General features: G+C 40.4%; 1 protein-coding gene across 6 annotated transcripts in view; it reads left to right on the top strand.

Moving 5' to 3' along the window:
* The first annotated feature begins 2,447 nt into the window (after nt 1-2,447).
* The window catches only part of Macrod2 (mono-ADP ribosylhydrolase 2), a 1,826,063-nt gene continuing 1,815,378 nt past the window's right edge, over nt 2,448-13,132 (top strand). For all 6 annotated transcript variants that reach the window (XM_057781066.1, XM_057781065.1, XM_057781064.1 and 3 more), the window contains exons 1-2: nt 2,448-2,711; nt 7,851-7,967. In XM_057781066.1, coding sequence (XP_057637049.1) covers nt 2,666-2,711; nt 7,851-7,967 — 163 coding nt within the window. In that variant the 5' untranslated portion in view covers nt 2,448-2,665. The remainder of the gene's footprint in view (nt 2,712-7,850; nt 7,968-13,132) is intronic.

Raw genomic sequence — 13,132 nt, 5'->3', positions numbered from 1 at the left:
AGGGCCATAAGACCATGCTGCAGGTCTCTGAAGTGGCAACAGTCAGTGGGCAGTGGGTCCCAAGGGAGCAGCCAGTCCCAAGCAGGGATGGTGCAGTTCCCGAGTAGCTGCAGCAGGCTATGAGTCCCAGGCAGGGAGATGCATGGTGGGTGAGAGACCTCGATGGGGCAGCCACTCCCACGATGAGAAACAGATGAGCACACCATGAGACCATGCCACGAGATCATGCCGCAGGTCTCCAATGGTGCTGGTCCTGGGCAGGGAGCCACATAGTGGGCGAGAGACAGAGACATGGATAGGCACACCATGCAGAGTGAGGTTGGGTATTTAGTGGGTTATGGAGGGGAAAGGGGAGAAAGGGAGAAGAGCAGAGCAGAGAGAGAGAGACAAACAGAAAGAGAGAGAGAGACAGAGACAGAGACAGAGAGAGAGAGGTGGGGAGAAGGGAGAGACAGAAACTGCCTCTTCAAGAGGGAGACTGGAAAGGAGGGACCTAGTCTGAAAGCTGAAGATCAGGAGTGGTGTGGCTTGTCTCTCAAAGGGACAGGACAGATCATTACACTCTCCATGTTCAAATGACATCTCTTGGTTAATGGCAACATTGCTTTGACCATCCATGAGAGTGTCATCATCTTCTTAAACTCCTCTCTCCGAAAGTTTAACCCATTGTCAATTTTCTCTTGGTTCTCCAAGCCCTTATAATTTCATTGCAAAAATTATTTCAAATGTTACATCCTTCTTGCACCTTTTCTGTTTCTCCCAACATAATAATGTTTTATGGATATGGTAGCATTTAAAGAAAAATTCCAAAGAGAATATCAAAACAAATATTACTAGTTCAAGATGTTGTGAATTCATTTTAACTTTAATTACTCAAAAATCTATTCTTTACATCTCTTAGTGTACCTTTCTTTCTAATTCTTTATCATCATTATTATTTTGAATGCATTCTAGTCCTCTTTGGTGGAGGTTTGTTTAAGGTTGAAGCAAGAAAATCCCGGGATTGGGGCAAGCCTGTTGTGGAAAATTACTTTAACTATGTGAAGATGTGTTACATTTGTTTCTACTGGCTTTGTTAGCAAGGTAAAAATGTTTCTTCATTTTTTTTTGTGTCACCTTGCCTGCCTAAGACACCTGATTGGTTTATTAAAAAGCTGAACAGCCAATAGCTGGGCAGGGGAGGGTAAGGTAGGTTCAAAGGCAGAGTAAGTAGGAAGAGAAATCTAGGATAGAGAAGAGAATAAGGGAAAAAGAGAGGGACATGCCCAGGGCCAGAAGCCAGTTAGGCAGATCAGAGAAGCAATCAAAGTAGGACATACAGAAAGAATGGTAAAAAGTCCCAAGGCAAAACGCAGATAAAAAGAAACATTTAAATAAAAGCTAAGTGTGAGCATTCACAACTAATAACAAGTCTCTGTCTCATGATTTGGGTACTGGTTGGTGGTCTGAAAGAAAGTTTGCTAACACAAGTCTGAGCTACAAAGAGACCAATCTCAAAAAAAATATTGTGTTCCATATAGATATTTTTCAACACATGCAACATAAACCCTAAATTTAATAAATGTGACTTTCCCAAATCCACTAAGCCAGCTTTGTGGACGAAGACAATAAAGCTGGGGTAGAAGGGGGTCCAAAAGTTCTATGTTCTAGGTCACTGTATTCCCGTAGAAGATTTTCCTGCGATTGAGTTTTCTGAATCATGACAGAACCACCCAGGATCAAGCTAGACCTTTGGATCAGAAGCTATTTTGAAGTCAACGAAGAATAAAAGACAACCAGCCACGGGCATTACTCATTGGAATTAGCTTTGATGTAGGACGGGTCCCAATGCATTTTGGTTGTCAGTCCTTAAAACTCTTGAGTTAGCCCAGTGTACTTTGAAGCTTTGGGAACTTCACAGAATCCCAACGAAATCCCTAACCCAAGATTCAACAGAGGATTGCACAGGGTTTGGAATCATTTCTTTTGGTTCTATTTGCCCGCTAAGAGGAAAGCGTCCGATTATCAGGTAAAAGCTTTCCAGGCGAGGCAGTTACAAAGAACTCGGACAGCTCCCAGGACCCACGACCTCTTCATCCTGCAGAACCCCAGACAAGCCACCTCTCGCAGCAGGCTCGGGGTTACCTGGCGCACCTGCCAACAGGCCCCGCCCTCTGCCCTGCTCCTCCCGCTCCCTGCGGGCGGCTGCTGCACGCCCCGCCCCGGTCGGCGCCGCGGCCTGGGGCTCGAGCTCTGGCCCCGCCCCCTCCAGCTCCCCAACGTCCTCGGCGTCGAGCCCAAGCCTGCGCCTGCGCCTGCGCCCTGAGGCTGAAGTCGGGGCGCGCCTTGGCTAGAACGCGGAGAGCGGCGGGCGGAGCAGCCAATGGGCGGCGGCGCTGCCTAGCGGCCGGGAGGCGGGGCCTGCGCGGTGTTAGGTTAGCGCGAGGCGTGACCTAGTTGACAGGCTCTGAGGTGCTGCTGTGGCGGCGGCCGCGGGGCAGAGCGGGCGGGCTGAGGGGAGGAGGGCGGCGACGGGCGAGCGGCTAGCGGCGCGGGACGCAGAGCCTTTGCACTTTTCCCACCCGAGTGTCCCCTCCATTTCCCGGCCCCCCCCACACTCCACACACCCTGTCTGCCCGTGAGCCTGGGGAACTTGCAGCTTAAAGCCAGCCACCCCCACGGCAGCATGTACCCCAGCAACAAGAAGAAAAAGGTGTGGAGAGAGGAGAAAGGTAACCGGCCCCGAGGCCCCCGGGGCGGGCGGCGGGTGGGTGGGGGGCGGGGGCCCCGGCGGGGCGGCGCGGCGCCCTGCGCCCGCAGCCTCCCTCGCGCCCTCTCGGCCGGTGCCGCTCCAGCCCGCGACCGCGTCCACGCGCGCGCGCGCTCCCGCCCCGGCCGGCCACGCGCCGCCCCCGGGCACCTGCGGCTCGCGCACGTGCGGGGCGCACACCCCCCTGGGCGCCCAGTCGTCTCCTCCCCGGCGGCGGGTTCCCCGGGGCCGCGTGCAAGTTGGTCAGGACCCCGGCCGGGAGTTTGCACGGCCCGCCCGGGTGTCCCGCGGACAGGTTGCCCGGCGGCGGGGGCTCAGGCTGCGGCTGCTGCTGAGCCTGGGCGCGCCTGCATCTGCTTTCGTCTGTTCCCCGCCTCTGCCCTCCGTCCATCTCAGCCCCGCTCCGCTCCGCTGCTGCAGCAGTGAGACTTCTGAAATTTGCAACCTGCCGGGAGCATCTTAGCGGGCGAGCATCAGTGCCTTCCGAGAAGTCCGAATGGGCTTTCCCTGGCCCCGTGTTTCTCTGTTGCATCCCCATTCATAGTGTGAAGTCGCCCAGAGAGTAAGGCTGCGTGCACTCCGTGAATGAACCCTTCCCTGAGTTTTGTGCACACCTAGGCTTCTCCAGATCCGTTAGATTGATAGTGGCGCTGATTCCTTTAAGAAGGAGAGCTGTGCGATTTTTTTCTCTCTCCCGCCTGTCTCACCTCAGTTTCACAGACCAAATTTTGATGTGTCTGGCATAGTTTTCTTCACCTTTTAACCTTTATTACCCCCTCCCCTATACAGATAAACCATGTGCATTGCTACTAGCGACAAAATCCGTATTAAAGGATGAAGTTGAGCAAGGGTGTACAGATTTCTCTGGACTATCTTAAAGGGCAGGGATAATGGGGCGAAAGTTGATTTTTTTTTTTTTTGGCCTTAGCTTGTTAAACATTTTCATTTCAAGTCCCTGTCCTTTATGAACCCTTTGACCAAACAGTAGATGTCAGTACGAAGATTAGAAAGAGTTCTCTAAATAGTGCCTGCTTTAACAGTGCATGAAAAAAGGAGTAAGGAGGGAAGTTTTTAAATTAACTGCAGGGAAGTCTTAACATGACTGAACAGCCCAGTTCAAATAGCCTTGAAATGCTGGAAGAATTTGCAAGCGTCATTGTGTTAATGAATATGAGTTTGAGAGAATTAAAACTTAAGGTGTCACAAAACAAATGCTGTTTAGAACTACGGTCAGATAACAGCGGAAGGCATAGGTCACTGGTAGAGCATTCGTTGACCCTCAGAAGGCCTCTCTACACCTATCTCTGGGGAAAACTAAAGCCAGGGAGAGTTGGGGAAAGAGTCGTCTCTGGGACATAGTGCTTGTGCTTTGCTTTTGTAGTAGCAGTTTGTGTTGAGCATACTTATTGTGAGCGTTGGAAAAATCACACCCGTTTTTCTTGATGTTCTTGATATGTTAGCTTTGTATAATTGATGATGATAAAACAAAATAGTGTAAAGCCATTGACAGTGTTCTCAGCAACATGAATCATTGACTGTATAGTGAATACTTGAGAACTATTTCTGTTATGTTAGGAAAACAGTTCCTAAAGTAGCATCTATTCACTTGGACTATGATGAGCAGACATTTCAGAATCTTTCTTTAATATCTTATTTATTTTTGTTTTGCCTTTTGTTTCTTCTAAAAGGAAAATATAAACAAATATTTTTTTTAAAAAAATGAAGAAGCAAATGCACAAAGAATGCTTTCAGTGGAGTTATTTTCTTTTACACCAAACTAAGCTATTTTTGCAAGAAGGTTAAAGTTAAAGGGAAATATTACCAAGTGAGTTCTTAATCTGTCTTGTCAGGATGTCTGTTTTGGAATAGTAAAGTGTGAAGTATCATCTGTTATTCCACCAAAAAGAAGCCAATGGGATGCATGCCCTTTCCCTTATATCCCGCTGGAGGGATAAAGTACTTCTTTAATGATGGCTTACTACTTCTGCAGCTGTTATTAAAATCTAAATGAAGGCTTACCGAGATCATTGCACTATCAAGGCATTTTAGAGACATATTTTAGTTCAGAACAGCATGTAGTAAATAGAACTCTTTATGGACTTGATTCACAGAGAATGGATTCATTATGAAGATGAAGCATTAGCAGAAGGAAGTTTTTGGTAATGCCTGAGAAACTGTGCCTTTTGCTTTCCATTTGATTCATTCTGAAACAAGTAACTGAGGAGTTCTTAAAAAGCACACATGTAAATAAATATTGTCCTACTACTCTGAGCTCTAATTCAGAATCATTTAATGTGTGTCTTTTCATTTCAAGCTTTGCAGTTTATCTCATTGTTTTTATTGTATTACATTTGGTGTTGTTTTGTTTTCAGTATGCACATTTACTTCCAAATAAATAGAATGACAGTCTTGTTTCTGTCTGACTTTTGGCATTTACATAAACTATGTTTCCTAATGTCCTTCAGCCTAATGTCTAGCAGTAATAATCCTGCACTGTGATCTGAGCTTTGGAAGCAGTGCTTAAACCACTGAGGGTCAGTTCCCTTTTCTGACTTTGTGCCAATTCCGAAGTTATTTACTTGAACCTTCCTGTTCTACCTATTATTCTACAATGAACAGATGACTCTGTCTTTTTAATTCATGAAAAATTAAGTATAACAAAACAGTAGCAACCCTAACATGCTCTCTGTAGTGTCATTGGACTGTTACTTTACATTTAATTTAGGTTTTGTTCCCATTTTAGAGGGAACACTTTTTTTTTATTGTTTATTACATGTTAGATTAACCCTTGTGATCGTGATCTTTGGCTAGTTGTGTATAGTCTTTTGAGATTTTGTGTCATCATGTATTTATTTTTTAGGTTGTTTATCTTTTCTCTACTGTCTATAATAGTGGTCTTATGTTTGACCTTAAAGTATTGTTCCTTTCACAGGGATTTGCCTTGAAGTTGTGCTCCTTGTCCTCCCTGCTAATCTTTCTTCCTCCCTCTCTCCTTCTTTCTTCCCTCTCTCCTTTATTTCTCTCTCTCTCCCTCCCTCCCTTTATTCTTTTCTTTCCCTTTTCTCTTTTTTTCTTTCTCTCTTCTCTATTTTCTTTCTTTCTTTTCCTTTCCTTTTCTGTCTTGTCCTGTTCTGTCCTCCCTCCCTCCCTCCCCCCCTCCCTCCCCCCTCCCTCCTCCCCCCCCTCCTTTTCCACAGGGTCTAACTCTGCATTGCTTAGGTTGGCCTAGAACTCATTCTATAACTCAGGTTGACCCTGAACATGTGACAGTCCTCTTGCTCCAACCCCCAAGTACTAGGATTACAGGTGTGAGCCACTATATCAGGCCTTACTTTCTTTTTCCTCCTTTCCTTTCCTTTCCTTTCCTTTCCTTTCCTTTCCTTTCCTTTTCCTTTTCCTTTTCCTTTTCCTTTTCCTCTCTCCTTTTCTTTCCTTTAGTACCTCATAGTGTCATGGATTTCAGTTATATTTGAATGAAACTAGTGTTTCTAAAGTCATTCAGTAATGATGATGAACATAACAAGTTACCCAAGTTCTGTTTTGTGCTCTTTGCTGTTTTTTAATGCCTTATATATAAGGGTTATATCATTTGATCTCTGAACTCATGAAAGTAGAAAATGGTATGAGGTAATGTAGGGTTAAGCTTTAGATGCACTTGTCCCATTTCAAACCTTAGTTGATACCACTCTACAAGCTCCAGGATGTTATGTAAATTTTCTGACCTCACTGCATTAGTTACCTCACCTAAAAGTTGGGAAGAACACCTGTCTAATTCTCTCATGAAAGAGATGAGGAAATTGATCTAAGACCATATAGATTTATATAATGATTTAGGTCATAGGCCAAACTCTGTCAACCACTGCTCTGTTTTCTGTGCTGTTGGACACGCAGTCGATAAGGCAGTGGCTTTGTAAAGTAATTCTTGTTTTTTTCTGACCTTCCTGTAGAACTTGATAGCATTTTCTTCTTGTATTTATTAAAGCTCTTTCCTCTATATCACTTGAACTTCTTAACCTTGACAACAACTAGATTTTATGTCATTATTCTCCTTTGTAACTGTTGTTAACGTCAACAAATTTTCTGTTTTTTCCTGTTTTCTGTCCTCTCCCTCTAGTGCCAGAAATTTATTCCTTATATTAAAAATAAGTAGCCTTTTTTTCTGCTTCCTAGTGGATCATCTTGTGCACAAACCAGGATATTCCTAACCAACTTTAAATTAGTGGTCTTTTTTTTTTTTTTTTATAGAAGGAGGGCTAATGCCACAGCATCCCATACAAATCCTTGTACAGTTTCACTTTATTTTTGGTTGATTTTTTTCTTCTGTGGGTCTTCTGTTCCAGATAAAATCTTAGAGTTTCATTAAAGTATTTGCATCGCCTTGCTTTTATTGTTGTCCTGTTTGTTGAAATGTCCTTACTCTTTACCTCTTCATGGGAAGACTCTTATCTGTGCTTCATTAGTCATGACTTGTTATGAAAATTATTTTAGTGATACAAACATTGGAAATACTTGGCACCCAGTGAGCTCTTTATAAACAGCATCTGCTTTTCTAAGATGTTGTTTTATATTTTAATCTTAGAGTGTATATTTAAAGTATGTATGTTCTACCACCATAATGCTATTACTGAATTGAGAGTACACTCTCGCTGTTGGTAGCCTGGAAAAAAATGAGGAAACAGCTTTGTAGCTACCTTTCTTGTGCTATCACTGTTTGGACACACCTGTCTCAGCAGTCTGCACTTCCTTTAATTGATACTATTTTGTAACTTACTCATTTGCTCTTTTGCGGTGGGAACTGACAGATCATTGTTCCTGAAGTCTGTGAATGCCTCACCTAGTATGTGCCCCACGTTAGTGCATGATGATAGGAAGAAATGACTCATTTTTTGGGCCACCTTAGGAACTTTGTCCCTACCAGTTTTAATTTTACATTTCTTGCTAGTGCTGAACTAATTTGACCTCCTTTAACCCTCAAATATGAAATCATTGGATTGCATTAAGTCTTTGGTTAGTGTAGCATGATTAATATTTATAAATGTATTCAGTAGTTCCCAAGATTAAAATTTAAATACAAATGGAGATTCTGCCTTTATTTTGCAAGAACGTTTGCTGAAGATGACCTTAGAGGAGAGACGCAAAGAATACACAAGGGACTATGTTCCTCTGAGCACCATCGTGTCATGGAAGGAGGAGATGAGGAGCAAGGGCCAAAATGATGGTAAGTTTCTCAGAACAATTTCTAGGCATATGTTCTTCCTATATATATCTTGCAAGACAATTGTTGACAGATATGAATAATTGATATCCATGAAGAAGGTATTTTTGAAATAATTACTTTCATGTTTGAAATTATTGTTTGATCGCTTTTGGTTACCTGCTGTATCCTTCTTAAGCTTAGGAATGTATACTAACATAATTAATGTTCTGAAATATACATGTTTTCAGTACAGTGTTTTTTTGCAAGTATTTTTTTTTATTCTTTAAAAACTATTCTGTGTCAGATTTTAAGAGAAAATGCTATAGAGATTTACTCATTGATGGTGTGGCATTTTGAGTTTGCGTTAGTTCCATTTTTATTGGATTTTCTTTAGCTTATTTTAACGGTTTTGCATATGGTTAAGATTGTATATTGCAATACAGAAAAACAATAACATTTCAGATAACTTTAGAGAATGTATGTTTTATTTGGTATGGTATTATTTTTACATGTAAAATCATTTGACAAAATTTTCTTAGTCTTTTTGGTTTGATAAAAGTCTGGATTGCATTAGAGCATATGTAGATTTTAAGCATTAAGAGGATACATGAAAATTGGTTATTCCATATCTAGTGTTCTGCCTGAAATCATATACACCCAAGCAGCACTAAATGGAATCATCAAGTTGTATTTATCTATTTTATGCATAGTGTATGCATAAATAGTAAAGTCTCCAAAGAAAAAGAGGCCATTAATTTGACAGGGAGATGGAAGGGTGTAGGGGAACTTCGGTTCTGTGAGTCTTTCCCTAATTAAAGCTGAATATTTTATTATAATTTCCGTCTGCCTTTCATTTTTGCCGGTACACCTGGCGTAGGGGTCGGAGGGAGGAAAAGGAAGGAAGGAAATAATGTAAATATATTTTAATAAAAAATTTTTAAAGTTTCGAAACAGGAAATCATACATTTAACAGATGTTTGATATACTTATCTCAGAATTAGTAATTGGTGTTAATCTTTATGTAAAGTTTAGACGAACAGCACACTTCAGAGCAGGGAAATCTGCTTTATGAAGTGGACTTGAACTATTAAAGACAGGTGGTGTCCTTAGATTGATGACAGTGTACAGGGTACAGAGTACCTTGGGTTCAGAAAATGAAACCCAAGCATGGAATTCTGGACAGAGCCTGTGGAGAAAAACAGCTAATTTAAGATTTGGTGTTTGTAAAGAGCACACAGTTAGGATTGAGCTATAGACCCTTTTTTTTTTCTTGAAAGGAGGAGCAGGAGTGGTGATGCGTGTGAAGCTGAGGCTGGAGCACGGCTATAGGTCTGACAGCTTGGACAACTGTCCCTTCAAGGCCAATTTAGGCTGTGTAGCCAGACACTGTTTAAAAAACAAACAGCTGCAACCACAACAAAGGCTTGTTAGGCTGAGAGTGACTGATCTTTTCAATGGGTAGGTGGGACAGTGACTTCCCTCAAGGTTTTGTGGTGTCCTAGGATGTGGAGTAAGGAGAACACTCATCCATTGCTGGTGGGAATGCAAACTTGTACAACCACTTTGGAAATCAGTATGGTGGTTTCTTAGAAAATTGGTACTCAACCTACTTCAGGATCCAGCAATACCACTCTTGGGCATATACCCCAAAGATGCTCAATCATACTACAAAGACATATTTTCAACTATGTTCATAGCAGCATTGTTTGTAATAGCCAGAGCCTGGAAACAGCCCAGATGCCCCTCAAGCAAAGATTGGATAAAGAAAGTGTGGCACATTTACACATTAGAGTACTATTCAGTGGTAAAAAACAATTACATCTTGAATTTTGCATGCAAATGGATGAAACTAGAAAATACCATTCTCAGTGAGGAAACCCAGACCCAAAAAAATGAATATGGTATGTACTCACTTGTAAGTCGATACTAGCTATAAACAAAGGATATTGAGCCTATAGTTCATGATCCTAGAGAAGCTAAGTAACAAGGTGAACCCTAAGAAAAACATATATAGATCCACCTGGAAAGTCGAAATAGACAAAATCTCCTGACAGGATTGGGAACGTGAGGGTAGTGGGAGAAGGGATGGTAGAAGGGAAACAGAAGGGGAGAAGGGGAAGGGTGAGGAGAACTTGAGGGAATGGGATAGTCAAGATGGAGGAAGGACAGATGAGAGCAAGGTAAGACATATCTTGATTGAGGGAGCCACTATGGGGTTAGCAAGAAACCTGACTGTAGAGAAATTTTCAGGAATTCACAAGGATGACCCCAGCTAAGATCTTCTTTTGTTTATAAGCAACTGGTATTGAATAATTAGCTCTATGCCTAGCAAAAATCTCCATTTGCTTCTCTCTTTCATCTGATTACCTTTTTGCTCACTATAGTAGCTGGTCAGTTCTCTAAGGATATTGCCCATGATGTTCTTTTTAGCAAATTTGGTCTCTTGGGATAGAGTTAGATTCCTGCTGCTGGTGGAGTAGTTCAAAGAGCGGTAGCTGATGCTCAGGCTGCTATGCAGTGTTGGAATGGCATTGTTTAGGAACTTGATTTTCTTGATGGCTTCTTCTGCTTTATTTCATTTTTTTTTACATTTATTTATTTAGCAATTTGTGTGTGTGTGCACGCACATGTGTGCGTGTGTGCTGTGTGCATGTGAGTGTATTTGGGGATGAGCTACATTAATACCACAGCTTAGGTGTCCAGGTCAGAGCACATCTTGTAGGAGTCAGATTCCCACTTCCACTATGTGTCCTGGGAATATAGTTTTGGTTTTCAAGCTTGGTGGCAAGCGTCTTTATCTGTTGAACATCTTTATCTTATAGGTCCAGGCTACTTCTGTTTAAAGATTCAGTCAAAAAGTAACCATATGTGGTAGAATTTTGTTGTTAGAATTCACAGTAGTTTGGTGTGTTCAGGAATACCACATGCTAAAATGTTAAATAATTTATATTTATTATAAATATTAAATAACTGCCAAATTAGAAAATATACATAGAATAACTTCTGATATGTTCTTGTCTTACATGACACTGTGTATTTAATCCTGTGTCTCAAATATGAACTTATAATTTACAAGTCATTTGCAGTTTTTTAGTGCACTATTTTTTTTTAACTGTTACGCAGTTTTGAACCTGAATGAATTCTATGAGAAATTAGGTGATGTGATTTGAGTTGTATTTCTATTAAACAGTGTTTTATTTTTTCTGTGTGACATTTGAAATGTTATTTGCCCTTGTCTGTTATAACCTGGAAACTGGTGACTGGCCTTGTCCTTGTCCTTGAAATGTAACAGCTCATTATATAAGTGATGTTTGCTAATTTCTTCAATTGTACACACTTTACATATTCTTCATATGCACTTTCTTGTCATCTCTTTAGTACTAAGTCTTAATAAATTGTTAGTCAAGACAGTTTCAGTGCTTTAAAAGATGTTCAGTTAATTGGTGAATAGGATCACAATACATTATGTACATGCATGAAATGTCACAGTAAAATTTATTTTGTGTAATTAGACACAGTGGGAAGTTGCACATATGAACTCATAGTGTTTGTGTCAGCATGCATAAGACCCGAGTAAGCTCCAGCCAGATAAAATCCCCTTGTGGAGGAGGGCAGGAATCCCCGTCTCTAGCTGAGGAGCTACTAGCTTTTGATGGTTGCTGAGAGAGATAGTTTATTTTTTTTTAATGGTGTCAACCATGGCAGTCACTCATAGGTGGTTAGTACAAATTGAACTTGATGGTTTTAAAAAAGAGAGAAGAAAAGTATGACCAAAATACATTGTATGGACGTTTCAAAGAATTAATAAAAACATTATTTAAAGCAATAAATATGTAAACTAATATATGCTAATAAAATACTGGGAATTACCAAGGCCTTTGTTCATGCCAGAAAACTCTCTACCCACTGAGCTACATGTCTAGTCAATGGGTCGTTAGTTTGAATGTTTGGCGTGCAATTGATCAATAAAAATAACAAGTCCTTATAATTATTTTATTCAAATATCAGAAAATATTCTTTGAAAATGGTTTTGTTAGAAGAAAACCTTACATTTTGTATCTTCTATATTCTTATATTCAAATCTGATAATAGATGTCATTTAGAAAACACCAAACTCTAAAATTATGACGTTGCAGACTGTAATCTGAATTACTTAAACATTTTTCAAGGTAATTGAAATATTTTGACATGTTTAGGTTGATTAAAGAGTAGAGGCACATTTATAGCCTTTAGCTTCTTTCATATTAAAGTTAGGATGATAGCATAAAAGTTCAGTATTATTGATTCTCCTTTCATTTGAACTAATTTCTACTCTTAAAATTATTACTGTGAAAAGCGATGGCCCATCAGATGTGATACTGCTTGTCTGTATTTCCAGTACCCAACAACTTTAGAGGCTGAAGCAGGTGGATTTTAAGTTACAGGTTTGTCTGGTCAACAGTGTGATATCTTTTCTCTCAAAAAATTTTTTCTTAATGAGAAAGAGAAAAAAAATTAAGCCCTAACCACTGAATCCTTTACTCGCTTTACTTTGAGATCTAATTTGAGTAGAATTTGAAATCCCGGTCAGTGAATGACTTGTGTACCAAGCTGAAAAGTCATGTTTAGAAATCATCAAAAAAAAAATCTTTTTCATTTTGACATGGTTTTTAAATTTATTTTTAATCATATTCTCTGGTAATTTTACATATGAATGTGATGTGTTTTGATTAATATCCTCTTCCCCACTAACCGTCCAACTCCTAGGACCACATGTGTCTCTAGTCTTTAGATCTTCTTTTGTTAGTATATTTTAATCATCTTTCAATATTAGTATATGATCTAGTACTTTTATTTTAGTAAGTTCATAATTACCACTTTTGGATAACAGTATGTTTATTAATTATAAGAAACAAGGAAATTAGAATGTAAATGCTTATTCTACAGAAGAGTATATGGAGAAGCATGTGGGTATAGAGTTTTGTATGACATGCAATACTTTGCTTTTGTTTTTCCTTTTTCTCCCTTTTATTGAAAATACATTTTTTCCTCACATACCCTGATTATGATTTTCCCTCTCTCTACTTCTCCCAGTCCCCCCTCCCAATACCTGGATCTACTCCCTCTCTGTCTGTCATTGGATAACAAGCTTTTAAGCGATAGTGATAAAATATAATAGCTAAAAAAATTCTCACAAATTGGAATTA

The sequence above is a fragment of the Chionomys nivalis genome, chromosome 9 (assembly GCF_950005125.1).
Source record: "Chionomys nivalis chromosome 9, mChiNiv1.1, whole genome shotgun sequence".
Classification (NCBI taxonomy): domain Eukaryota; kingdom Metazoa; phylum Chordata; class Mammalia; order Rodentia; family Cricetidae; genus Chionomys; species Chionomys nivalis.
This window is presented reverse-complemented; position numbering and strand designations above follow the sequence as displayed.